This window comes from Folsomia candida, unplaced genomic scaffold (genome assembly GCF_002217175.1).
Source record: "Folsomia candida strain VU population unplaced genomic scaffold, ASM221717v1 Fcan01_Sc002, whole genome shotgun sequence".
In the NCBI taxonomy this organism is placed as follows: domain Eukaryota; kingdom Metazoa; phylum Arthropoda; class Collembola; order Entomobryomorpha; family Isotomidae; genus Folsomia; species Folsomia candida.
In genome coordinates, this window is record NW_019091194.1 from 17,489,662 (window position 1) to 17,516,007 (window position 26,346).

The 26,346-nt window shown below is 37.4% G+C and overlaps 4 protein-coding genes across 6 annotated transcripts; 2 read left to right on the forward strand and 2 right to left on the reverse strand.

Annotated features, from left to right (window-relative positions):
* Positions 1–990: 990 nt before the first annotated feature.
* LOC110844108 (inositol-tetrakisphosphate 1-kinase) lies at positions 991–5,133 on the reverse strand. 2 transcript variants are annotated; one of them, XM_022090231.2, is made up of 12 exons: positions 4,968–5,133; positions 3,280–3,424; positions 3,181–3,205; positions 3,024–3,122; positions 2,803–2,947; positions 2,603–2,698; positions 2,480–2,520; positions 2,249–2,411; positions 1,969–2,173; positions 1,876–1,899; positions 1,785–1,792; positions 991–1,704 (listed from the first exon to the last, which is right to left on the reverse strand). In XM_022090231.2, the coding sequence occupies exons 2-12, from the start codon at positions 3,360–3,362 to the stop codon at positions 1,619–1,621; spliced, it is 975 nt and encodes a 324-aa protein (XP_021945923.1). In that variant the 5' UTR covers positions 3,363–3,424; positions 4,968–5,133; the 3' UTR covers positions 991–1,618. The 2 variants fall into 2 exon arrangements, with proteins under 2 accessions (XP_021945923.1, XP_021945924.1); XM_022090232.2 differs by lacking the exon at positions 4,968–5,133 and adding an exon at positions 3,546–4,047.
* Positions 4,360–9,188, forward strand: LOC110844107 (maternal embryonic leucine zipper kinase). The gene is made up of 13 exons (XM_022090230.2): positions 4,360–4,566; positions 5,130–5,283; positions 5,793–5,943; positions 6,024–6,133; positions 6,194–6,311; positions 6,385–6,527; positions 6,731–6,907; positions 6,982–7,176; positions 7,277–7,544; positions 7,627–7,702; positions 7,773–7,923; positions 8,017–8,120; positions 8,183–9,188. The coding sequence occupies exons 2-13, from the start codon at positions 5,137–5,139 to the stop codon at positions 8,403–8,405; spliced, it is 1,863 nt and encodes a 620-aa protein (XP_021945922.1). The 5' UTR covers positions 4,360–4,566; positions 5,130–5,136; the 3' UTR covers positions 8,406–9,188.
* A 578-nt stretch (positions 9,189–9,766) lies between these two features.
* LOC110843951 lies at positions 9,767–11,126 on the forward strand. Its single transcript, XM_022090019.2, has 3 exons — positions 9,767–9,882; positions 9,992–10,538; positions 10,642–11,126. Exons 2-3 carry the CDS (start codon positions 10,015–10,017, stop codon positions 10,769–10,771), a joined length of 654 nt encoding a protein of 217 aa, XP_021945711.1. The 5' UTR covers positions 9,767–9,882; positions 9,992–10,014; the 3' UTR covers positions 10,772–11,126.
* On the reverse strand, positions 10,994–24,279 carry LOC110843950 (sprouty-related, EVH1 domain-containing protein 2). 2 transcript variants are annotated; one of them, XM_022090017.2, is made up of 10 exons: positions 22,963–24,279; positions 15,360–15,423; positions 15,171–15,272; positions 14,855–14,920; positions 14,587–14,689; positions 14,144–14,166; positions 13,562–14,040; positions 12,864–12,931; positions 12,549–12,779; positions 10,994–12,457 (listed from the first exon to the last, which is right to left on the reverse strand). In XM_022090017.2, the coding sequence occupies exons 1-10, from the start codon at positions 22,980–22,982 to the stop codon at positions 12,408–12,410; spliced, it is 1,206 nt and encodes a 401-aa protein (XP_021945709.2). In that variant the 5' UTR covers positions 22,983–24,279; the 3' UTR covers positions 10,994–12,407. The 2 variants fall into 2 exon arrangements, with proteins under 2 accessions (XP_021945709.2, XP_021945710.1); XM_022090018.2 differs by having other exon boundaries at positions 14,144–14,199; positions 22,963–24,278.
* Positions 24,280–26,346: the final 2,067 nt, after the last annotated feature.

Here is a 26,346-nt window from a genome sequence, read left to right on the forward strand (position 1 = left end):
CTAATCAGAGAAAATATATGCATGCAACGTAAGCATTGATGAAATGTGACCTTATTTTTGTCATCATTTTATTATGAAGGGCTTACAGAATGCTATCCAGTTGGTCCGTATACATATTATTACATATGATGTTCTAAAAAAACGAATGTGTAAGTAGCAGAGGAAATAAATCCTTATTCAATGCTTGCATATTTTATGGTATCGTCTTAAGTATCCCAAATCCTGAAGCAGGATTCCTGATGCAGGACTTTGTATTAAGTAGTAAAAGCCCTTATTCGAATCATCTGCTCTGTGACAGGACTTAGAACCTATCTTGGCCTGCTACGACTACATTATGTATACGTTGTTCAATCTCAGCAACAATCCGAGCCAGAAGGAGGGTTCAACATTCCACTCCTTTTTAATGTCAAAGATAACAAATAGGGATGCACTCTTGTGACCCTTTGGAAAAGTGGATGTTATATTATGCGTAGGACGCGAGAAGGGTAATTATCTCACCGCGTTGTTATTACATATTCATAGAGATTTCCATTTCTGGCGTGGCGTGAAGGGATTAATATTAGTTCCCTTTCCTCGACTCTCTCTTCGGCTGGACATGTGCCGTGCTTTCACATTTTTCCATGAATTAGGTCAAGTTTCAAAAACTCTTCTCCATACTTGAAAATGTTTCAAGACAGTATTTTATGGACTGCCTGAGGAAGTGGGAAGCTGGCTGGGTAATAAAGAAAATGTGAGACAGGTAAAGGACTGACCAACCAGCAGACCATAAGAAGCAGGTATTATTGTTGCCCAAATTGGGTTTATTGTACTGTGTCTTGCACAACGTCTGACTGAAGTCAAATATCTTCACCGTCAGATTCTTTTTTCTGACGATTGACGATGCAATTTATTTAAAAAATGTAACTTTAAAACAAAACAAGAACAGAGTTCCTTAATACAGATTACGAGTGAATTATTTACGTTCCGTGGAGGAATAAGAGAAAAGAGATATTTAAAGGATTCATGAAAATATTTATTTAATTACTATATAGTTAATTCAAAATTTATGGAAAGTTTTACAGATACACGTAGAGAATATATTTAGTTTAATTTTACTTCATCTTAAAAGCACCAGAGTTTAAAATACTGTAGATAATGATTCTGTAATATATACTATTTAATTCAATCAATCACACTTATTTGGACTTCTACCATTCACTTCATTGCATATACGAATGGAAGGCTTTGGTTCACATTGGAATAGGTAATGTCACTGGTGATACACATAATAAAAGTCTTAACATCACTTCCACTGAGGTAGAGAAATTTAATGTAGATAATTACGTAATAATAATAATATCATATAATAATATAATTAATATTTTATATATTCGAATCAATAGTTAAAGACCTTATTGCGGTCTGAATTGGATACTCTTATTGTGGTGCATCACTAAAGTTGTTTAAATACTTGATTGCAGAAAAAATCACATTTTAAATATATTATACGGTACGTACAAATCATATAGTTAGCCGTACAAATAACCTGTCATGGTAAAGCTACGTCACATTTAATTATGCTTAGAATCATTATAGAGTAGTTAGATTGCTTGGCTGTTGCACCCCTCTGCATGGAGATCTACGAAGTTTGGCAAAATTGATTGTCCAGTTCTTGTTTTATGTAATCTGCAAGTAGTTCAGAAAAATCCGTGACTCCATCATAACCTAAAAATACATATGCGGTCAGTACATTACTATTTCTACAGTGTGTGCGAAAATTGATGAAAGTTTTTTTTATAACATACCAGGAAACCTACAAGTCCGCAAATATATACATTATAATAAATAATTAGTGGGCTTGATTGGTAAAAAACTCATTAAAACAATTAAACTTACGCGTTCACATCCACAATGGCATATCTGAAAATTAAAGCAAATGGGTTAACAGGATAAATATACGGGTTTTTAATGGCGACTAAATAAATGTACCTTCCTGAGACTGCATCCACAACCACATCGACTCCAAAGAGTCGCAACCCCATTGCTTTTCCAATTTCTCGTACAATTAATTGCAGCACTTCATGATGAGGTTTAGGAATTGACCGATCTTCAACAGAGTTTTCTTGAACGGTTAGAATGTTAATTGAATTAGCCTTTGATACTTCATTGCCGTCGAAATGAATCGGTGCATGTTCTGTTCAAAAAATTAAATCCATAATCATTTTTAGTCATGAAAAATAAAATATTCATTTAGTACTTATAATAATACCTTCGCATTTGTGGAAGTTTTTGATTGATGGTCTTTCAATTAAAAAATATTTTTCTCCCAAAGTGAAGAGCTTGTATAACACAGCATTATGATTAATAAATGATTGAACTACACACGGAAACGCAATTTCATGGAGCCCTTTCTCATTAAAAATCAAAGTCATCTGAAAATAAATTAAACTTTAGTCAGTATTTAAATTATTTTTTGTAGAAAAATAAATTACCAACTTACTTGATGAGCGTTTTCGCCATGAGCCACAACGGGTTTGCAAACTGTATACATATGACAATAATACATATGTATATACATTTACATAATCCTACATTATGTATTGTAGTGAATTGTTTTACTAACCTGCAGGAAAAGTTACGCCTGCATCGTGCAAAAGCTTTAAGTTTGTATTAAAATCATTTGACACAAGTGCAACAAATTTTGGAACGAAAGTAGTCCCTGTAAATCAATCAAAAATACAAACACAATTCTATTTTACAATTCAACTTGAACTTAAATAGAGAAGAAATGTGTGTTGAATGTAAAACTAACAAAAATCAAACCTTGCATGAACTCCGTGGCACTGTCAATCATGCCGTATGTTTTGAAACGATTAATGAGCAGTCTCAGACAGTCAATGGAATCAATCACAAGCATGGCAGGATGTTGTTTCGAGTATTCCTGGACATTGGAAATTATAAATTCTGCCTGTAAACATACCAAACATATTTTATAATTAATGTAAATATTTTATAAGAATTTTTTAATTGGCGTTTATACTAACTTCCTGGTCCCCAGACTCTGCTTGTGCAATATAATCTGTGAGCTTATGTAAAATGCAGTCGAACGGGCCTTGATCGGCCAATGGTTTTTCCAAGTCAATCTAAAAATATAAGTTTATTTTATACATTATCGCGTGTTATTTTAATCTTTCAGCATACCTTCACAGGTTCCACGTCTCGAGATCTGCAAAAATAAAGTTGTACGTTGTCATTACCACGTTTTAAGCAAGTCGCGAGAAGTAGCAATATTTTAAATACCTCAAAGACGCCTCGATATCCGGCAGTGACAGCTTTCTTGACTTTTTCAAACTCAACCAGTACCCGAGACGTTTGCTGGTCATTTTGTAGTTCTGCTAACTGCACTACTTAATTAGGGGCCTCCAAATTACTCCAACGCAAGTCACTATATATAAGTACAAAAATAGAATAAGAACAAAATTAATATCAAGTCAAGTGCATCGTCAAATCCAGTGCAATATTTATTTAGCTCTACAACGTGCAACTAAATCTAATGCCAACATTACCTAATACATGGAGAATGACAGAATTGTTCAGATGTAATTTTCATTTTACATCTGTTGCATCATACACGCCAAAAAACTACGAGACTGTTTTAATGTCGTCATTGTGTGCGTTTCTCCTACGATGTACGAGCTACACTAGTTAGCAATGAATACTAAACCACCTCCCACTTAATTTGTTTTCCGGCACTATCAGAATTGAGACGCTTCCTTTCACGCCCTTCTTCTGACGACACTCCACCTCCATTAGTAAATGAATCGTGAACACCAATACAATACTCATCCACAGACTTACTCTGACGTCTGCAACCTCAATTACTTATTTGCAGGACCACCACCTCTCTAATAATTCCACTCGTTATGTTATTGATACATCTTTCAAGAAATTAGTAAAAACTAAATGGAAATAATTGCAAATTTTGAAAAACTACAAAAACCAACATGTATTTAACCAAGTTGAATGCAAAATCTGGAAAACAAAATCGTCCAATATTTATATTTTTGAATCTTTCCCAAGATTCCCACTCCGTCGTCACCTTCTTAAAGTTATGGTCTTCAGCTTCCCATTCATTCATGAACATTTCTATTGCTTGGCTTCGAATCGCACAAATCTCGGGCAATTGAAATTTTAAGGAAACATAAGCAAATTGAGCTGCATGAAAATGGAAGGGCTCAGATTTCGAAAAAGATTATCCTGCGATGCATCCATATGAAAATGAAGTCAACGAGTGGATTATTTATATAGCACTTCTGATGATGAGATGATGATGATTTGTTTTCAGAGGGGCAACGTGGATACGGCGACCGTTTGTGTTCAACCGACGAGGGAACAAGCAGCAGTACCAGCAGCACTAACTTGCAACTGCCACAATTGATTGATCCGCATCTTGTGCACATTTCGTTTCATTTCCGGTTTTGATTTAGGATTTGCTTGTTAAAGACTGGATTTCGAACCCAAAAGGACAGACACGGACACGTACCATTAAAATATTCAACACTACGAACAACGGTGAACAAGCAACAGGTATATAAAGCTATGTATCATGATCATGAATTACGGTACATGAATCATAAACGATTATTTTTTTTGTGTTATTAATAAGGAATCTTTTATAATGGGATAATTTGATTGTAAATTCAGAGCTGAACTATACAGTTAAACTTGTTCTACTGCACTACACTGTAATTTACAATGTATTGCATAATGCAATTTGCATTACAAAAACCTAAATTCATACTTCCATAATTGTTATCGTTTGGTACAGGCTGTTATTCCATATCTAAATATGAACGCAAAATATGTACCTTTGTCTGCTGAATTTTGATTAGGCTAGACTGTGTCTGTGTCATGTACGTCATGTAGCAGGATTTAAGGATTCGATTTAATTATGAATTATGACATGAGATCATCAATCAATAACTCACCTGTTCCTCTGTTATCTATCGTAGAACTTTTTCTGGTTACTTATCCACAGGATAAAAGATTCCTCACTCTAGCTACACTACTCTACTCACAATTGTCACTTGTCACCATTCAAAATATCTGAATTTTGCATAAATATAAAACGTGTCTAAATGTGTTTTCAGAACAAAGATGCGAGAAAATGAGTTTGCAGCGCTGGAGGGATTTTATATTCTCCACGAGACAATTGGTCGTGGAGGCTTTGCGAAGGTGAAAAAGGCTACTCACACATCAGGGGTCAGAGTGGCCATTAAAATATTGGACAAGGCCACACTTGGAGTAAGTATGCAATTATCCACTCGCTGGGATCAACTAACTATAAACCACTTGCTAGCTCGTAATCAGTTGTTTCCTGCTTGACAATTCACTCACTAAAATACCACCTTTAATTTTGGTAGTGTATTGTGTGTGTAAATGTATGTGCGACTCACTTATCAGTTTGAATGTCAGATATTTTGTTATCTCTTTTCTGATAACGTTTTACATTCATTGGTGGTTTTGTGCTATACTTGTCGATGACGATGCGTTGTTTATTAAGGCAGTACTGCCTTATTCGGTTTATTTTGTTTGTTTGTGAATGCCTTCCATGCTATGAACCTTCATGTCTGCCGTGTTACTTTTTTTTTATCATGCAACCACTTGAACCAAAACTTAACTATTTGAAATGCAACAATTGCTATTTTTGGAACTTACATGTTTGCACATGCATTTCACATCCGGCGAATAAAAATTGCTTACGTAAATATTAATGCTTTATTAATCATGATCAAATACATTTAATTTTCCAGGAGGACCTTCCCAGGGTCCATCGTGAGATTGAAACTCTCAAGTCCCTCGATCATCCTCATGTCTGTAAAATGTTTCAAGTGGTGGACACACCAACCAAAATTTTCATAGTCATGGAGTACTGTCGTGGTGGCGAATTGTTTGACTACATAGGTACTGAATCTATTGAGTTATAAATTTTAGACACAAGTTTTTTTTTAATATGACTGATAATCTATATTTTCATTTCGCAGTTCAAAAGGATCGACTTACCGAGGACGAGGCACGACGCATTTTTCGACAAATTGCATCTGCAATTGCATATGTTCACAGTCGTGGGATCGCGCATAGAGATTTGAAACCGGTATGCAGTACGTACATATATTATGCATTTGCATACTAATGACTACATATTTTTCGACAGGAAAATATTTTGTTGGACGCGGACAATAATGTTAAACTTATCGATTTTGGACTCTGTGCCTCTCTAAAGACTGGACCCAATTCCGAGCTCGAAACATGTTGTGGTAGTCCGGCTTATGGTAACAATTTAAAAAGTTCATTTAACTAATGAAAAGTCGGATAACGAAGCATTTCTTTGTTTGAATAATTCAGCTGCACCTGAATTAATCCGTGGACAACGGTATGTTGGTACCTTGGCTGATGTTTGGTCACTTGGAGTTTTGTTGTATGCTTTACTTTGTGGATCTCTTCCATTTGATGACCCAACTCTAGGAATTTTGTACAGAAAAATTCAAGTACGGACAAGCATTATAAAACTTGAACTAATTCGAATAAACATTGTAGAATCGGGTGACTGTGACAGTTCTAACGTCATTTTGCTCCTCCTACCGTCCACACTCAACTAGTAGGACATACAAAGTAACGTCAGAACTACCACAGTCAGCCGATTTTGAAACAAGTACAAATTTGTATGTTATTCGGATTCGTTGTTTTATAGAATGGCAAATATGACGAACCTCGCTGGCTGTCCGAAGGGAGTAAAAACATCTTGCGATGCATGCTACAGACAAGCCCAGAGTTCAGACTACCCGTCGACCAATTACTGAATCATACTTGGTGTCAAGAAGGAAAACCTGAGCCCCTTCCAGTCGTTTGTGATGCAGATTCACATGTTGTATGTAACTATATATCTTCAATGAATGTTTATGCATGCAAAAAATCATCATTGATGCCAACAATTTGTTACAGGCCAAATTGATTCTTGATATTGATGTATTGCGACTCATGGCTGCAAACGCTGGAGTTTCGGTTCATGCATTGGATAAAATAATATCACAATTCGATTACAGCACTTATGAGCTCGCTACATATTTGGTTCTTTTACAACAAAAGGAACTCTTGGGAGTGAGAAATTTCAGAATGTGGGGAATGAACACTGACCGGGTTGGTTTATGATTAATAAAATAATATCTAATTGTTTCGACTTGACATAGTTGACATGTTGACCAACTCCAACTGAATACAATTTTATATTGATTCACAGGTACCGCCGGGTTTCGGCAACAGAGTCCAAAAGTCGTTAGAGTCTGAGTTTTTGGAGTGTGATAATGAATTGTTGTCCACCACTCCAGCACGACATGCATCGATGGAAGGAGGCCTAGATGATACTGATCTTCTAACAATAGGAAGCCCGAAGGTCAAAGAGCAAGACCCAGATGACAATGACAAGGAAAATGTGGACAGCGTGGATTTTATTCGACCAAAGAATCCATCTCCAAAAAAATCACAGCGAATACCAATTCCAATGCCTGGTATAAATTGATACTTCACAATAATTTTGATTAACGTATAACAATGCATGAATCTCAACCTACTACTAATGTTGAATTCCAGAAACTCCGAAATCCAAATATTTATCACCTACTCGATCTGCTGAATGTGTAACTGACTCAATGAGAACTCCAAAGAGGTATTACATAAAAAAAAATTTATGCGTTGGAATTTCCTAATATTTGATAACATATTTAATGATATGCTAGAAATACCAACTTCAGTCCCGGTGGATTACAAAGTCCAGCTCGAAGGAAGGTGCTGGGAAGCTTGGAGCGAGGTTTGGATAAAGTTCGAAACATGCTTACTCCAAGAACCAACAAACTTAAGAAACCTAGATCTTTGGCTACTCATAGCAGGGTATTAAAATAATCAGAAAAATTTACCGATATGCATTGTATATGTATTATATGTTTAATGTTTAATATTTCCTTAAATCTTTCAATACAAAAGGGTGCAAACAACGTTTCTACAACTGATAGCACTGATGCTGAATCAGTCATTGCCGAACTGAAGGCGTCGCTTTCCAGAATCGGAATGGATTGTAGTCAGAAGGGGTATGCACTTACATCAACGACTATGATGATGTGTTATTTATGCCTCATACTTTTTTTTACAGTTATCGATTGATAAGCAAGAGCAGCTCCGTCAAGTTTGAATTGGAAGTGGTTTACATTGATGAACTGAAAGTAATCGGCATCCGTCGTAAGAGAGTTCGAGGGGATTCCTGGGCTTACAAAAGAATCATGGACCAAGTCCTCGCTCTCACTGCTGGAGTTTCTACTCACTCACAGCAACCGCCCACGCCCCACACCAAAACACCTCTTCAAACAATGGTTTAAGGAACAGGAACATTTCATCACTCTGCTCCTAACCCAAATTCATTCGTAATATAGGAATAATAGAATATGCCAATTTTATACCAAAAGTTTTTTATTTACTTGTATGCTATAATTTTAAAGTGGTTTGAAATCCGACCAGACTGACGACAGCGTCTCTGCACGTGACCAAGTTTTGTAAATTTTGTATTGTGTTACGAATATATTATTACAGCTACGAAAATATTTCATTATTGATCTGAGCTTGCTCAAATTACAATCAATTTATAATCCTCCCTGAGCTCACTACCAGAAATTCCTTTCCTAAAAAAACATGAAATAGTACAAGCTTTACACAAGTCAAAATTTATAATCAATATTATTTATCATTTTGGGTTTTTTGTAAATAGCCAAGAATGAATTGAATGATAATAAAAGGAAAGTTCAGTTGTTTAAAATTTATGAGTATGCATTTCATTCCATGATTCAATTGCAAGTCGCCCAAAGTTAGCAGTTTATCTTTCAATTGTTATCCTATTTAGTATAAACTAATTGCTATTATTTTTATTTTTTATAACCCAGTTTCTTTTATTCAAACAAACACATTGATAAAATATAAAATGCACGTACATAGTTGGCTTGGGTTTGAGTGAGAGGATAGATAAACCCGAATGTGTTTGTGTTTAGTAAAAATTAATCTTTTTATGTTTTATAAAATAAAAATGGCTTATATTTAAATAGCAAAATTTACATTACTGTTAATATATAACTATGAAAAAAGAATAAACCAGGAAAACCTCTACTTGATCCGGATAGGCGTCAGATATTGCAATTCTTACTTCGAATCATCTGACTTATGTATGAACATAAATTATAAATATTTATTCAATTTAAAATTTAGTTATTTTATTCAAAACGCAATATAATCATATATTAGTGTAAATATTATTGACTTTTGAACTTGGAATGAAATGAATATAAATATACATAATATTCATACAATAAAAGACAGAAAACTTTATAAAAATCTTCTCCAACTTGTGTCCCGTTGGAAGGGAACCCAAAATGTAAATATATAGTTCAATACAAATAATAACATGCGCATATTATTTCAAAATTTATAACAAATAGTTATTATACTATTATATAAATTTATGAATTACAAATACATGAATAATTATGGTGGAAAATTGGAAACCCACTTTATTTTCATAAAACATAAACCACATTCATAAAATATAAACCACGGAAATCGGGTGGAAAACCCGATGTTACCATGGTTTTTAGTTTTTGGCCCAAAGTTTATTGCCATGCCAACGACCTGGCTGAGGTCAATGGAAGCAGACTTTTTTCGCAGAAGCACAGCCAGCCAGGCCAGGCCGGCTCATTACTCCGTCACTTCCAACTTGTGTGGTTCGTTCCTCCGTCATCTCTCTCAATTTATTCTCGAAATTATTTTCAGAAATTTCCAATATTCAAATTTCTCACCAATTCGTGACAAGTAAGTATTTAAAAATAGTCCATTGAAGCATGCATAAAGTCAAGTGGCATTACAATTCATTTGCGACTTAATTTATTTAATTAAATGTTATTTATTTATATTTGATTAGGTCCGACTGCATCTGATATAAAAATGGACATAGTTGAGCAGCAAATGATGATACCCTCAATCTCTTCGTCGTCTCCGGAGGCAGAACTGAAGAAGAAGGGTCGTCGTGGGAGAAAGAAGGCTCAACCGATCAAGGTTGAAGAAGGAACAGGCGAGGCCGTAGTTAAGCCTAAACGAGGTCGCCCTAAAAAAATCAAGGACCCAAATTTGGTTGTGAAAAAGGAGCCTAAAAAGTCTCGAGTTCATCAAACGGAAGATTCTTCTATCCTGGCTTCGCCATTCTCTTCGAATCAGGCACAATCTTCTGCGCATGCTGTTCCGATAGCCAAGAAGCGTCGTGGAGCCGGGGGACGAAAAGCGGGCAAGAAGAATTCAACTGGAGGAGATGGTAACCAAAAAAATTTTATGGACATCTTCGATGTTATCCCGGATGAAGAACTTATACCTGAGGAACTCGTTGGATTCGAACATATTGAAATTCACCGAGCAGCGGAGGCGGAATACTACAACTGGGGCAGAAATCTTCTATACGAGACAGATGTCAATCCGTAAGAGAATTAAATAAAATTATAATCATTTATAAGAGAATCACAATTCTTAGTAAATATGGTTTTTAATCTTTCGTCTCTCTCATTATTATATGCGTTGTAGGTATGCAATGCCAATGGGGGCACATTTCAGTGGATTTACTTTCAACTCGAATCGCCAGTCAGTGAATTTGCAAATGGGTCCCAAAGTGGAGTCAGGAATCAACTCAAATTTCCAGTATTACAATCGATAATTCCTCTGTTTCTCAACTTCCTTATAGTTATTTATTTAATAATGCAATGATGATGTATTCATGATGCCATTCCTGCACTTTCATATGAGATCAAACTCGAATTCTAACAATTTATTTATTGTCTGAATGATTATGAATGTTTTATAATCAAAATGTGTCAAATCAATGTTTTTGTTATTCCATGTGAAATTCAATTTTTTTTCGATATTATCATTTTTTTTATTTTCACTTTTTGAGGTTTTTGATTGTAAAAGAAATTGCAAATTTAATAAATAACATCCATTTTTGTATATTTCGATTAAATTGTAAACGGCGCAATAATATAACTCATTTTCACTAAAACTAAATAATAATATGATTGTATAAATGTATCTCTCTGCTGCTGTGACGTAAAAATCCCCCCTCCCCTCCCTCAGCATCCAACCGAAATCAGGAAATTGAAAGCATCTTTGAGAAAGAACGTAATGATCAAGCATCATCTTGACAGAGGAATATTTAATTATAATAAAGTCAATAGTATTATGATAATATAACATTTAGCAATATAACAGGGAAAAGTCTAGCGAATTAAAGGATAGTTGTAATTATGTCAGTTATGTAAGTAACTGAAAATTTTGTCTAGGAAGATTGCAAAATAATGAAAAAATATAGAGTAGGAGGGGAACTAGAATACGAAAAGTGATAATAATAACATATTTCTAGCAGTAAATATTTAGTGAGATAAAAGACGTTATGAACCTGACTTGTAAATGAATATTATTCGTATGCAATGCATCTGCTGCCACTAACACAGGTATCGCACTTTCTTACACATAATTTTCATAAAAATAATGAATGAGATTACACACGAAACGAAGTATCACATTTGTGTAAACCTTTTTTCGTTTCAAAAATCGTCCTGATTTTTGATTATTAATTAACCTGCCAGTAGGTTTCAGTGCTTATAAGTCTTATCAATTAACAGGATCCTTACGACATAAATATCAATCAAGTAAATAAATGCTTTTCTGCGGTAAATAAATTGCATAATATTGGTAGTTTAGATACCGTCGAATACTGAACTAAGTTGACAACTTGCATGAATTCCGAAAAATTACAAAAAACGGAGCTATTACCACTACTATTAATTTCGTTCTCCTCTTCTTCATCTTCTGATGGAGTATAGGCGTGGGTTGATGGTGATGAGTTGAGATTACAGAGTAGTCTTGCCATCGCTGTCGAACAGACTGCTGATGATGATTTTTGGGTTGAAGATGAAGATGAAATTGTGCGCAGCAGCTTGGCCTTATTAATTTATCATTATTATGAATTCTTATCCAAGAAGAGCGAATGAAGGAATAAATAGTTTGATGATGGCCGATGGATTATCTCACAGCCACAGTAATAGGTCGCATCATCATGCGGTGCAGTGATATTTCGAGACTTGACTGACGCTTATTTGTTTTGTTGTTTTTTTTGTGGAGAGTTTATGAAACTATTTGAGCGTTTGAGAGAGGGGATATTGTTGTGATGACATTTTGTGAGTTTTCTTTTGTGGGAGTGCGACCACCACTTACTGTGGATGGTATTGAACAACTATTACAATTACGTGGTTATTATCCATAGTGAACCTTAATGTCTACTGGATAAATGTGGACTAGGAAGGGTGATGCCGCGCTCCGCATATATGACATGATTTTGCTGCACCTGCATAAAAAGTAGGGAATGCAAACGTTAGTATAAATTAAACACTACTCATCCCACTCAAGTAGAGGTGTATTAAAGGTTATTAACGTACGATGGCAGGAGGCGAAAGGGATGTAGAGACAGAGGCACGGTAGGAATATTGAGAGGAGGCCCAGAGCAATCCAGCGGCGGACACAGCGATGGTGTCGAATGGAACAAGGGTGTGGTGGCACCTCCCCCTCTTCCCCCGACAGGCAGTGGTACAACATCCCTCGAGCACATCCCATGCACGACACTGCGTCTATCCCATCACGAATGGCATCAGGTCCTGATGAACACGATCCTACAAATTAATATTTAAAACATATTGTTAAATCAAGGATTCCAATAACTTTTGGAACATGCAAGATAATGGTAAGAGGTTTACCTCGTGGGTTACAGTCTTCGCTATACACTTCGTGACAGTCTCTGCATCGCGTCTTCTTACCACATGTCCTAAGGTCAAATAGAAATATATAAGTACAAATATGTCCCTCACTCAACAAGAAAACAGCTGATACATTCTTATACTGTTCTATGATAAGTAATTTCTGCATTTTCGTAAGTACTTCCAGCTATGGTATGAGGCTATGAAGGTAATTGTCTGCAATCGGTATACAAATTTACTAGGAGCTAGGATGTTAAAAAGCTGAGAGATTATGGATGCAGAAGTTTTTTTTAAAATCATACATCCGAAAAAGCAGAATTACTATACATAATGCGCCAACAACAACACAACAGAAACACAGACAAGTAAAAAGAGAGGAGAAAATTACAAGCACCGCACCGATTTTCGGGCGTGGTGCTCGCGTTGCCATAAGACATCTGCGTTAAATGATGTTATTGCAACCCCTCCCAAGGCTTGAGAGGAAGCTTGGACGGAAAGAGGGGTGTCCAACGTTGTAAAATTATCAAGTTGTTGCACCCCCATGAAAGATGAGATGATGAATAAATCGCATTTTTTCATTAGTGACGAATACTTGTGAAGTGGTGGTAGTTTACGAACAGTGAGTGAACGTTGAGAACTGGGATAGCACTCGAGAGCAGAAGCGCGTTAAGAAAAGTTTTGTTTAAATGAAAAAGCACCTTTTCTTTTTCGTGCTCCCAGTAGACTTTGTGGGGAGGAGGGGTGGTGGCTGGAGGCTCAGGGGGTCCAGCTGCAGAGGCTTCTTTGGTGAAAACGTCATTCCTCCCAGTGACAACGAGTTGGAGAGGTCAGACGAGGGGCTGTACTTCTTATCAGGTTGAACTACGGGGTAGGAATACTCATGGGGACGCGTGTATTCACGGGCAAATTGGACGTAGGACGAGTAAGGTTCGTCGTCCCTCAGGTCTTTGTCACAACAGTAAATGTCCTTTTCGGATATTTTGTCTTTCGAGGAGACTGAGTGCATCTCCTTCACCAAAACTCCACCACCACCCCCGTTGTTGCCCTCCCTGCTCCCTGTCCTCGAGGAGAAATACATCCGGTGGAGATGGGAGTGAGGTGGGTACTGGTGGTTGGAACCCGTTCCGCTCCCCGAGCCAGAAGATATCGAATCTCGCTCCACGGGAAGATCCAGGGCCTGTACACATTTGTAACAGCGTGTTAGTCACTATCATATTATTTACACTGGTTCAAAATACTTGTCTAGAATTATCGACAATTAATTAAACAATGTTCTTTACCATAAAAACGTCATCTTCTCCTACTTCTTTTTTCCGTTTTAGTGAAGGGGAAAGACCTGCGGAAATGAATACTTTTAGACTCGACTTTCACTCACAAACCAGACACTGCTTCACATTTAATACCAAAATAATACATATTTTACATCTATACTAATTGTACAAATTTTACTGACATTGAGGCATGACGAAACTTACCACGTATGAGTTCCATTGCCATAAAAGAAGCAGCAATAAGAGGAAAGAAAACACATTTCCTTTACATAACTATAACTTTAACTGACTATAGATACGGACTTTCACCCTTCTTTTGGGTGAAAGTGAGACGACAGAGTGTACCAAGTTGTGTGCCGTGTTTGTCGGAGAAGATTTGAAAGATTATGTTTAGGGGATGGGTTTGGTTGGGATTCACTAAAATTATGAGTACCATTAAAAAGTATTATTACCATCAAGTAAGTCTTCAATTGCGATGCAAACGCCTTTGTCAAATGCTCTGGCATCCGCCGCCGTTTGGAAAGTCAGTCCGAATTTCTTCTCTCCAGTTTTCCACTGATACATAGATAAATACAAATTGTTAGAGAGAGACGAAACCAGTCAATCTCTGTCACACTCGTGTTACGAAAGGTGACAATTTTTTAAATTAGCGACATGAGTGCAACTATGAAAATTGACTTTTATCATTATATATTGTAATAAATCAAAATATTTACTCACATGATGGAACGTTGGCATTACTTTATTGTACTCAAAGTCCTTCTTTATCGTACAACTCAGGACAAGCTGTAAAATTGTGAACAGAACATTAAAATCTCATCATGCAATATGTACTAATAAATATCATTATTGTGATAATTCCGAGTTAAGTATGCACAATGCTTAAAATCGCCCTGGTTGTGAGGAGTCAGTCATTCATACGATTTTCACATCCTCAACAAGTCTCACATCCAGTGTATAAATATAATACGAAATAAATATCTCATCGTCATCATTCGGTCATGGTTATGAATATCAAGAAAAATTTCTCACTCACCGACTGGTCGGAAATCCTTTTCCCGTGGATGAGATACTCGTTTTTGTCCGGGGTTTTCTTGCAAACGGACACGTTGCTGAGCCCTCCGCCACCAAGAGGAACCTGTCGGGACAAAGGATAAGGGTTGATAAATTTCCGCTGCTCAAAATAGTCTCCAAAATTTTTGATGAGTATTTGCTAATCGCTTACCCAGCCACCTGAACTATCATCACGAGTCATCACTTGTGCGCGAACGCGAACCAAGGACTGGCCACTGCAAAGAAAAATACTATTTAGTCTCGTATTATTTAGCCCCCTACATCGGGGGATGGGGTCAAATCTTAGATCAAAAATTTTGAGACATAATCCTAATCGAATCATCCTTGAAGCAATTCCACCCATTATTCATACTAATAACATTCTGTTATGAAATTGCATCCGGTTCGGAGATTTGTGCCGTAAATAAACTGCTTTCAACACGACTTTCCGAAAGAAGGCCTGAATGAAGGGCGTTGAAATTGCATTATAGCCAAATACTAGCTTATGTACATATGCATCCTATTATTTAATGGGTTGTTGTGCATTCCCTCCTGGTTGTAATGAAACTCTGCCAACCAACACCCCGGTCAAAAAGTATAATCTCGTATTGTCCTTGTTTTGTTTAAATGGTACAAAATAAAGCAATGCAGGCAAGAGTTGGATTTGGACTTGGGTTCACAAACCAAAGATCCGGTATTGTAATCATCATTTTCATCAAATCCCAGCAACCTGCGCCTCGCTCCAAAATGAGAAAATGTACGTATGTATATAGCATCAAACAAACGAATCAAAACCAATAAGAGCAGGATGAACTATTAACTAGAATAATAAGTTGGTTTGTTAGTTATACGTGTATTTTTGGTGTAATAATGTTGCTTGCATTTTTCATTATTCTCTTCAGAGTGAGATAGAGTTTACAAAATCGCACACAATTATGGTAAATCCAATTTTTGTGGTGTGGATGAGCTCGACAAAAAAATAGCTAGCAAAATACATGTAACTTTTTCAAGCCAATTCTCCTACTAAACAGGCCCATTACATTGTTATTACTATGCGTCGTGTTTAATATGGTTGGATGCGTTACACTACTCGTTCGCTGCTGCACTGGTACATATGCAAGACAAAAAGGAGAGGAAAACCTGATCTGATTTATTGAGCAGAGAATTGCATTTCTTTTCATTGGGCACATTTTATTTCGTGATCAAGTGGGTGAGTTTGAGAACGAGGTGTGTCACCGACCAAAAATCTCTGCCTACCAAACAAACATTATTTTATGCGGGGATTACCATTACCATCCCTTCCATCACCAGTCCAGGATCTTGTCGTAGAAGCCAAACTGGAAAAACTTCCATTAACCAACTCAGTTTTCTCAGAACAAGATCATCCCGTCTCACATTGCCCAAAACGGGTGCTCTAGCAGGCTACATAGAATAAGCTGCATTGTTGTAAAGTTGTATATGCATATTGGCACAGTGCGACGTTTATAATTATGCAGACTACATGTCATGATTTTCGAGTCTTTTTGAGATAGGGTGGTATCCTGGTGGTGGTGGATGGAGTTGGAAATGAAGGTGGATAGATTTTACTTTTATTTCCCTCCGACTTGGTGGTGGAGAAGAAAAGTTTAATTTTTTACCAAGTGGGTAAGAAGAACATAGAAGAAGATGAGCGAGGAGAGTTATCCACCCACGCACGCAAGTTGATCAATGGATCCTTGTCCAAAAAAACAACTCCACCACCACCACTTCAACTGCTGCTTTTTCATGTCTACTTTTACCATCCGAGATTTAAGATGAGACTTTTATTTTGCTGAATCTTCTTCACCACCAACCAGAATCAACCCCAGCAGCAGCAGCTCCTCCATCGTCTCATCATCTCGTCTCACCAACCATGCATCCAATGTCACGACGACGATGTGAGTCTCATCTCTGAAAATCTGAACATCTTCCAGTCAGCCCGACACCACCACCAACTAACAACCGTTTTTATAACTAAATGACGTGCCCAATGTGCCGAGTTGTGAGTTTTCCATGTCTCTTCAAAGTTTTAAAGTCGTGGTAATTGCTGATAATCTCAGAGCTCAAGTCGGCTTAACTTGTTTCGTGTGTAATTTACCAGAATCTGGAACAATAGTACAATCAACATTTTTGTCTTCCAACCTATAACAATACCATAAATTCCAGCAGGATAGGGATGCATGCGACTCTGCTTCTTCTGCTGGGGTTTGTTATAGTTTGTTAACTTAACTACCCTTCACCCAGACGATACGGTTTTGCGACTCGGAGTAAAGAAAAGTTGGCATTTGTCCGTCCCAATGCGTTTATTTTGGCAATATGGCAATGCAGCTGGATTCTTCGTCTTACAGTTGTAGTACATGGACGTTGAAGACCAAAAATTCCAAACATCTCGTCGTTCATCAAGTATCTAGTTGAGCAGAGTGGAGAGAAACAACACAAAATATGCTGCTTACTACTTTTCACCCTCGTCTCTCCACTTCCACCCCAATAATAATAAGGAGGAGTAGGTTTCTCAGAATATTCCCACACTCCGAGTCCGACATTCAAAAACATACAACTAAATAGTAACTACCCGTCAGACTAACTTAAACTGAAGCATGAAAACATTCTGTTGCAATAAAGTCCTCACCCGCATCCATATCTTAAAATATGATGTTATAATTTTTCTTCGTAAAATTTCAGTCTTTCAGGTTATGCCAAAGAATGCTCACTTATGGCAATATGGCAAATATTGTCAAAGCCAAAAGTACAAGTTGGTTTATTCATCAAATGAAACGAGGATTTTATGAATGAACGAGTCAACACGTCGGCAATTTTTGTTGGCAGGAAATCCGGTAGAATGTGGTGGTTTGCTTTTGCTGGAATGAATGGATTCTGTAACAATTAACGAGCAAAATAACCTAAACATATGCAACTCTACGAAGTCGATGATGAGGTGAATTTAATGCAACCTTTACTACTTGACATAAATGTGAATCTTGAGAATAGCTAAGAACCAAAACTCTACCGTGTCGTATCGTCGCATAATAATAAGAATCTACCAAGCCAGCGACGACTGACTGTCATCCATCCATCCGAAACTTTTTTTTTTCTTTATTCGAGTCTGTACTATATTATCTCATCTTTTGTCATATTTAATGCGAAATGTCAGGATTGTTTGATCACTGCGAGATTGTACGTCCTGAACTGAAATAACTCATTGTGAAATCCACAAACCATGCAGGATGCTTTTGTTTTGTTAGATTGAGTTAAAAATATGTCGGCGTTGGTGTAACAATGGAGGGTCGTCCAGGTGGCTACAGGTCAGAGGAGAGCTTGCCACCACCAGCAGCAAATTCTATTCAATTTAAAACCTCCGGAGTGGCGGCGGCGGCTGACCGAACGCCCGAGTATAAATATGGACAGGAAAAGAGAGCTTCCGGCTCAATCATTTCCTCCCCCACCACCAATCTCAGCTCCGCCACTACTCCCAGCATTGTTCAAACATAATGCTTCCCTGCGACATGCACGATGCAGTTGCATAGCTAAATAGGAGAGGACCCTTCTTCAATCAAACAATAAAAAGGCATGATGAATGAATGCCACTTGTACCGTCGTTACAACCCAAGTATACAAACAACAGGATAAAGGAAGAGTGTCACCCATCAGGCATCATCCAAATATTTATTTGTATCGCAAGTAGATGTAAATAAATATGTAATGCTTATGTTTATAATAATATTGTAATAATGTTATTTACGGTGTGAGGATTTAATATTCAAAACTTAATATTTAAACTTTTTAACCTATTAGCGATTCCGTATTTAATTAAAAAACTAATACTCGAAACTTTAACTTTTAGAGAACCAAGCTTTCTAACATTGTCTTCATCAGGGTTGCTGAAATTATAATTTGTAAAAAATTATACTAATTATAGTAATGTAAGAATGTTTGGGTTATTTCTCATTCTCAAATACCAAATATGAGTATTTTAAGAATCGTTATGTAATTTCCTTCCTGCAGCATTTCTTTACACGGCGAGATCTGGTGAGGCTACTAATTCATGCAGACGACTCCAACTACGTTTAAGTACTACGTTTTGGTGAAAGACCAAAAAATTAACAGCAAAGAATAAACATGTGAATTTCGAGTGCAAAATATGCAAAATTCAAATTACGAGAGAACATGTAATCAAACTTGTCAGAATTTCGTACCCCAAACCCCCTGGATAAGGAAAAGGACTCAAGTTCTGGAGAGCTAAAAATACGGTAAATAAATATGGTGGAACCTCCTGTGGAATGCAAATTATTTCCTTCCCCAAAAAGCATTCAATAAATCATGCAATTAGTGAGCTGAAACATGATATTTGATTTATAAATTTGCAGGCAGGTCAAGTAATGCACTTTCACCGAACGCCGAGCAGCCACAAATATAATTTTATGCGGGGATGCGGGACAACAACAAACAGACAATAATAATATACAACAATGTGTTAGTAATCATCTTAACCAACTTCTCTAGTCTGACCGTTATTAATGATGAGTTTGAGGGGGAAAGCTGTTGGAGAAGGTGAGAGGAGGAGGTTTGAGGTGGGGCGAGGGGAGACACGTCGACGGAAACTTGTCCTCTCTCCAACAACCCCTTTGGAAATCACGTGGGCTTGGTGGGCAGAGGTAACGGGTAGAATAGAGCCAGCCTCCAAGATCTTCCAACCTATGCCTGCCACCGTCGCCACCAAGCTCCAGCCAATCCTGGCCAAACTCACTTTCTCCCAACTTTCTCCGCACTCCAACCCACGCTCCCTCGCACCTCTTCTCCTCTCTCCAAGAAGAACCAAAAGAGGAAAGAAAGAGAGGCTTTCTCGGCTCTCTGGTCAAAATGGACCTACTTCACCTCCTCCCCAACTCTAACTACACAAGGACATATGAGGTGTGAGATGGAAAAATTTAGATGACTAGCTCTGCCGGACATGTCGAGCTTTCTTGACACAAAACAGTACAACAAACAAATTTAACACGTCCGTGAAATGACTACCTTTTATCTTATATAACATCTAAGGAGATTGTAAGCAAATATTTCCAAGGACGTTTATGACACTGACAAATTATATAACAACAAATTGCTAATTTCATGCGACGACACGCTTAATTGTCTCGAGTATTTTTCAGATTTGAGAATTATCAGACTCAATTGTGCAAGTTATACGCCATTCGTGATGAAGACAGCAATTGCTCTGTTCACTGACAAACCCCCAATGGAAAATGGTAATAGTAACCTTGTTATAATTGTAATAATAATCTGACAAACGTAGAATCTGTTCGTCGCAGAGAGTATATACAGATATTTGTATTATCGTACTTATCGATATTCAAAACACACATCTATTTACAATTTAATGAGTTTTAATTAATTAAATTTGTGTACAGAAAAGTATTCCTGTTGACCTCGAAATTTGGATAATTGACATAAACATGAAATTTAGTAAATTCGACTAACCCCGTCAAATTCATGATAGCCTTATCCTGTTTTTATCAATTGTTTTCACTTGACCATAAATTCGTTCATACAAAGAAGAAACTATAAAGTTGTCATTTTACGAAAAAATATCACGCATGAATACAAGTTATGTATATACACGACACGATGCAACACGAATCCGAACCTAGTTCAAATTATGTTGATTATTAAATTTGCTCGTTTGATTACACTATTTACAAGTCAAAACAAATTTTATTTGTACACAGACGCAGTGTGATGAATAAAACTAACCTAATTCAATAATTCGAAGGAACAATAATGTTTTGCATTGTTTTCAAATTCACAAGGGGGAAATTGTGAAACAATGAACAAGTGCAATAAGATGCATTTTTTTAAACTTTTACCAATAACAATAAATAAAGCTTATGTAATTTGTATTATTGCAGCTCATTCATTGACATTTTCATTTACAAGTACACTGATCTAATGTTTCTAATGATTAATTATTTACCCCATCCCCTCTCCCCCGATATTTATATTTCTCTGAGAAACCTATCACGATCCAGACATTATTCGACTGAAGTCAATAGTTGATTTTAATAATAGTTAATTTTGTTTTAATACATATTTCCGAAGTATGCTAGTAGTAAAATTATTTTCCTTGTCTTTAATAAGATTTTGAAGCCTGGAAAAAACACAAATAAGTGTTTAATTCTAATTCTAAGAGAGAGGTAACTGTACATATGCTCTGATGATGATGACACTATCGTCGCATATCTAGTTACTACTATTCAGGATTGAAGTTAAATAGTAGAACGGGAAATTAGAGTTGATTAAGAATAATGAGAAACTTGCTGCCTTTTTTTGTGGCTCAACTTATGATTCGTAAACTGCTGTATATAAAATACTAATACAGTTGCATAATGCAACTTTCATTACAAATTGGTCGAGATATTCATGTGATATACTTGTGTTACATAAAATCAAAAATCGCCTCATTTAAAAAAAAATTACGGAAGGGTTGTAAAAATTCGGGATTCCTAATCGTCTAACACGATAAGAAGATGATAAGCACGACAAGAAAACAAGAGTGCAATTATTTTTGTGTCGTTCATCATCATATGCACATTTTCCTGGTCTTCAAATATTTTCATTTACTGTAAAACCACGTTGAAAGAGATGATGAAATACTCGACGCCCTTAAACTTGATTAATCATCTTTAGTGTGTATCGTTATCTTGCTACCTCAGCTGTAAAGTAATCAAGTGCATAAGCCTTGAACCCCGTAAGCGGTTCAACACTTCAAACTAATACGAGTACAAAGAAACAAAACTGTAGAATAGATGTTAACTTAGGATTCGAAATCTCACAATTCGATTACACGTTAGATTCGTAGAGGAGGCATACTAACATACATCGATCGAACAGGGATGCTTTTTATTAAACCAAAGTTCACTTATAATTTACAAGTTATAAATTATTTTTTCAATGCGTCGTTTCAATATAATTAAATTATAACTCCCATTAGGGAAGATCCACCAATTATGTCACGCTGGCTAACATGGACGGGATAGGGAAAAGCCCCTATCTTGCCAACATTAACCAGCGTGACATAATTAATGGAACGTCCCTTACGTCTTAACTATTAATTCTGTAATAAGCATGTAATCTCATTCGTTTCCCTTTCGTTTTTTTACAGCAGTTGAGGGTAATAGTACAAAAGCATCCAGATCTGATTGATTGATAATTTATTGCATTGTATTGTCATACCAAAATCGCATACAACAATGTGACAAAATGTCAACAGTCAACAAGCCTTAATCATTGATGAGTAAGAACACTACAGATCCCATTATTACATTACTTGAACTATTAGTTGGTTAGTGGGGTGGGGTGGGTGTGTGCTTTTCCTTCTGCTTATATGTGTAAGAACGATGCGAGCAGGACAAAAAGTACAAAAGAAAGAGGCGGACTGATTATCGGGTGTGATGCAATTAAGATCTGCACGTACACAAATCCAGATATCACACAAGACAAGGAAAAGTCTGTGAACCCATTCGTAGTGGCAGAGTTTCCGGATCTTATATTAATTACATATTGCAATGCCCATCATATATGGACCATGCATGTGTTTACTGCAGTTTTCGACGAAGATAACAGCTCCATGTAAAAACGAACGATGCTATTTTTGAAATATGCAGTTAAATGGCTGTAAATAAGAAGTTAACAAATGCTGGACGGACTTCCTGGACGAATGATCTATGTGAATATGTAGAAAGGAAGAGGGTTAGGCAACTTACTCGTCATGACTCTCGGACATGTCGCCTTCCTCCTCCAAGAGGGTCTGCTTGGTGTTCTTTGGAGGGGGTGGAGGTGGGTGTAGGAGGAGCGGAGGGGGGGTGATGATCTTCAACGATAGCGTTTTCGGCCTCGTTGTGACTTGGGTATTGTTCTCCAGCTCAATTTCGACCACTTTAAATTCCACTCCCGTCCCTTGTTCCACTTCGCATACCGTTCGTTCACCTTCGCCCTTCGTGGTAATTAGTCTTTCCCACTCCCACTCGTCTCTTCTGAGCTGAGGTGAAGCTGCATTTAATTAGTACGAGGAATAATAGCTGCACTTTTGTATTGTCTTATTCTTCCCATTTTATTACTACTGTTGTCGATGGTGTAGTTGCATGGTAGTGGCTCAACTATTCACAAAGTTTGCTGGTTAGTATTATTATCTTCTAATTAGTAATAGGAGTGCAGCTGCATTTTCATTCTCCATTTTCATCGTGGGTTCTTCATTCAGCTGCTTTTTTATACAAATACCAAGAAAATTATTATTATATGTCTACTCCGGTAGGATGGAGACTTTGGTTTTCGTCACTCCCCTTCGTCTCCATTATCAATTATAGCAGTGGTACGAATAATTATATAGTATGAGCAACGTTACGACCTCTGCTCCACTTTGCCAATCTTAATAGTCAGCCCATTAAATTGATTCCAGTTCATTTAATGAATATCCTCACACGATTTTTAAAATCCGGTCTCTATTCACAAAATCCGGGTTCTCTGCTCCTTCCTTATACTAGATTTACTTGACACTGCACCGTCTCTCTCCCAATAAAATAAAATAGATTTCACCACTCCAACAATAGTTACTAGTTCACTGTTTTTAGCTGTCATTTTTTAAATTTACCATATTTTTAATTTTCGTAATTTGTTCAAATTTTTTCAAACTGAATTGGACGACGGAAACTGTATACACCTTATCTCAATCAACTGGAATTAAAAACTTGTTTGGTTCCAACGTGGTTAATGCTGCGGTTTAATTGCCTTGGTCTGGTCCAGGATTTTTCGTGGTGCACTTTCTCCGGGGAATCCGATCCACTAAATTTTTCGGAGTGAGGACTGACTGACTGAGTGCCTCGAACTTCGGGTTGGAACTAGTGCTCTGGGAAGGAGCAACTGGGTTTCTATCTCTCTCTCTCCCTCTGATACTGCCACCAACACCACGATAACACCCGAAGTTCCCAGTTCATCCGAATCCGGGTGCTTTGGTAGCCTGCCTTTTGTACTCGCTCGCCAACTATCCCACACTCACTGCTGCTCACCACTACTCAACCAAAGCAAGGTTCTCTCATATACTCCTCGCCAGTTATATGCATGCATAGAATGAAGGGGGGTTCGGCATCCATCCCGTCCTCGCAGGCCTCGTTGGACACCACGACGCTGCCCAAGATCACAAACTTGTTGGTGGCGTGGGTGGAGTCCCCACAAAGAGCGGCATTTGGTGAAATTGAAGATCATCTCAGCAGCATCAGGCTACACACACGGTTTGTTGTGTACGTGGGTGTTTTATTATTGATTTTCAAAAGGTATGTTCCGCTCTGTTTCTGACCAAAATTTTGATGAAATAACAAACTTCAAAAACATTTTGGAAGTTGTGATTTTTTTCAGCTCAATCGGTTAAAAGAAACACCCGCAACAAATCATCGAAATTTACCTCGAAAATATGCAAAAATTTACGACTTGATTCCATTATCATCCTAAAATCGTTTCCCCCTGATGTTTTTCTTCAACGTTTGAAACGGATAATAATCACTAAGGGTCCTGTCTGGACTGCACGGGGGGTGGTCTGTGCAGGTAAAACGATTTTCGTCGGCATCAGCTCTCTAAAACAGTGAGGTATTTGGTGGCGCGTTGTCGTCTAAAAAAAGGCCAACTCTATATTTTGACCCCGCGTTTCTTTTCAACCGCAGAACGCAGCTCCTTTTGGGTTCCTGCATACGCGACCCCATTTATCGTAGTATTTCTAGCAATAAATTTTATAAGGAGGAGACCTTTGGTATCCTTCCAACTGATCATCATCAATTTTTTGGCAGATTTTTGCACTTTTCCTTTTATGTGTGGTGGAAATCCCCCGTGCTTCCAATGCATGAATTATTGTGTGGTCGTCGGGTCATAATAGTAAACCCAAGTATCTTATTCAACTACTAAAATATGATACAGGTTCCAGTATTCATTTAAAAGCTCAAAATTTGCATTGCAAAAGCAACTCGATCTTGTTTTTGAGATGCCAAAAGAAATTTTGATACCCAACAGAAGGAATCCATTTTCATACCTAAGTCTTCAGTTAACATGGAACAAATTATTGGTTTTGGAACACCCATCTCATCTGCTAAATAGGACAGTTTCAATCGTGGATCTCTAATAATTGGGTCTTTAAGTTTCTGGAGGTTTTCTGCGGTGGAAACCGATTTTGGGTATCCTGGCGACTTTTTTGTCTGGGACATCTTTTCGCCTTTATTTGAACTTATCGACCCAATTGTATTTGTGCTTTGTGTTGAGCAGTTTCCATCGTAAACTTTAAGCATTCAATCATAAATCTGCGACACATATTGCCCCTCCAGCAATAAAATTTAAATCACACTACGATGTTTAATTTGCAAATGTGACATTTTTCCGTCGAGGTAAAGTTTGCTGATTTATTGCTAGTGTTAATGTTAACCTAAAGGGCTGAAAAAAATCACAGCATCCTAGATGTATCTAAAGTTTGTTATTTCATCAAAATTTTGGTCAGAAACAGTGCGGAACATACCTTTTGAAAATCAATAATAAAACACCTACGTATATAGTAGTGCTAGTGCAGATAGGTATATGGACCGAACCACTGCATCCAACCCCTCAACATTTAGGAGAGGCAGCTAGTTCCTCCCTTGGCGCCGTCTTCCTCGCCGCGCCCTGCGACCTGGGCGCTAGGAGTGGTTGGGGGAGCGGACCTGGCTGTGGGGCTGTGGCAGTGGGGAAGTTGGGTCGATGGGGGGAACGGGGGCAGGGTGGCCGAGGCGTGCAGCAAGTTCGGAGTGAATGGCGGAGTGATTTATGAAGGAGGGAGGGGAGCTGGCGAACGGGCCCCCGAGAGAAAACCAAGGCATATCATCAATGAGCTCCAAGTGAGGACTCTTTCGTTCATAAAATCATAATGGCAAAGAAAGAATGAAATAAATGCTGCTGCTCTTCTCAGTCTTTTACACTCGGTCCTCTCGGTTAATGGGACCAGTCAAAAAGCCAGCTTTTTGGTTGCCATTGCTATTTGCTATTAAATAATCCATGCCAGGCTCATTTAAGAACTTTGTGACCACACCACATGCAGAGAGAGAGAGGCTTTTGCGACTATTTACAGAGAGACGTGGTTA

What these genes read in the sequence shown, in the direction of transcription:
- LOC110843950 (XM_022090018.2), bottom strand. Translation starts at nt 22,982, where the DNA reads ATGTCCGAGAGTCATGACGA. An exon ending in ATGATAGTTCAGGTGGCTGG is followed by an intron (nt 15,273 to 15,359) that starts GTAAGCGATTAG and finishes TTGTCCCGACAG; the next exon opens with GTTCCTCTTGGTGGCGGAGG. An exon ending in CCCTTTCGCCTCCTGCCATC is followed by an intron (nt 12,458 to 12,548) that starts GTACGTTAATAA and finishes CTTTTTATGCAG; the next exon opens with GTGCAGCAAAATCATGTCAT.
- LOC110844108 (XM_022090231.2), bottom strand. Translation starts at nt 3,362, where the DNA reads ATGACCAGCAAACGTCTCGGGTACTGGTTGAGTTTGAAAAAGTCAAGA. An exon ending in GATATCGAGGCGTCTTTGAG is followed by an intron (nt 3,206 to 3,279) that starts GTATTTAAAATA and finishes TTATTTTTGCAG; the next exon opens with ATCTCGAGACGTGGAACCTG. An exon ending in GTGGATGCAGTCTCAGGAAG is followed by an intron (nt 1,900 to 1,968) that starts GTACATTTATTT and finishes TTTAATTTTCAG; the next exon opens with ATATGCCATTGTGGATGTGA.
- LOC110843951 (XM_022090019.2), top strand. Translation starts at nt 10,015, where the DNA reads ATGGACATAGTTGAGCAGCAAATGATGATACCCTCAATCTCTTCGTCG. An exon ending in TACGAGACAGATGTCAATCC is followed by an intron (nt 10,539 to 10,641) that starts GTAAGAGAATTA and finishes TATGCGTTGTAG; the next exon opens with GTATGCAATGCCAATGGGGG.
- LOC110844107 (XM_022090230.2), top strand. Translation starts at nt 5,137, where the DNA reads ATGCGAGAAAATGAGTTTGCAGCGCTGGAGGGATTTTATATTCTCCAC. An exon ending in AATACCAATTCCAATGCCTG is followed by an intron (nt 7,545 to 7,626) that starts GTATAAATTGAT and finishes GTTGAATTCCAG; the next exon opens with AAACTCCGAAATCCAAATAT. An exon ending in TCAATGAGAACTCCAAAGAG is followed by an intron (nt 7,703 to 7,772) that starts GTATTACATAAA and finishes ATGATATGCTAG; the next exon opens with AAATACCAACTTCAGTCCCG.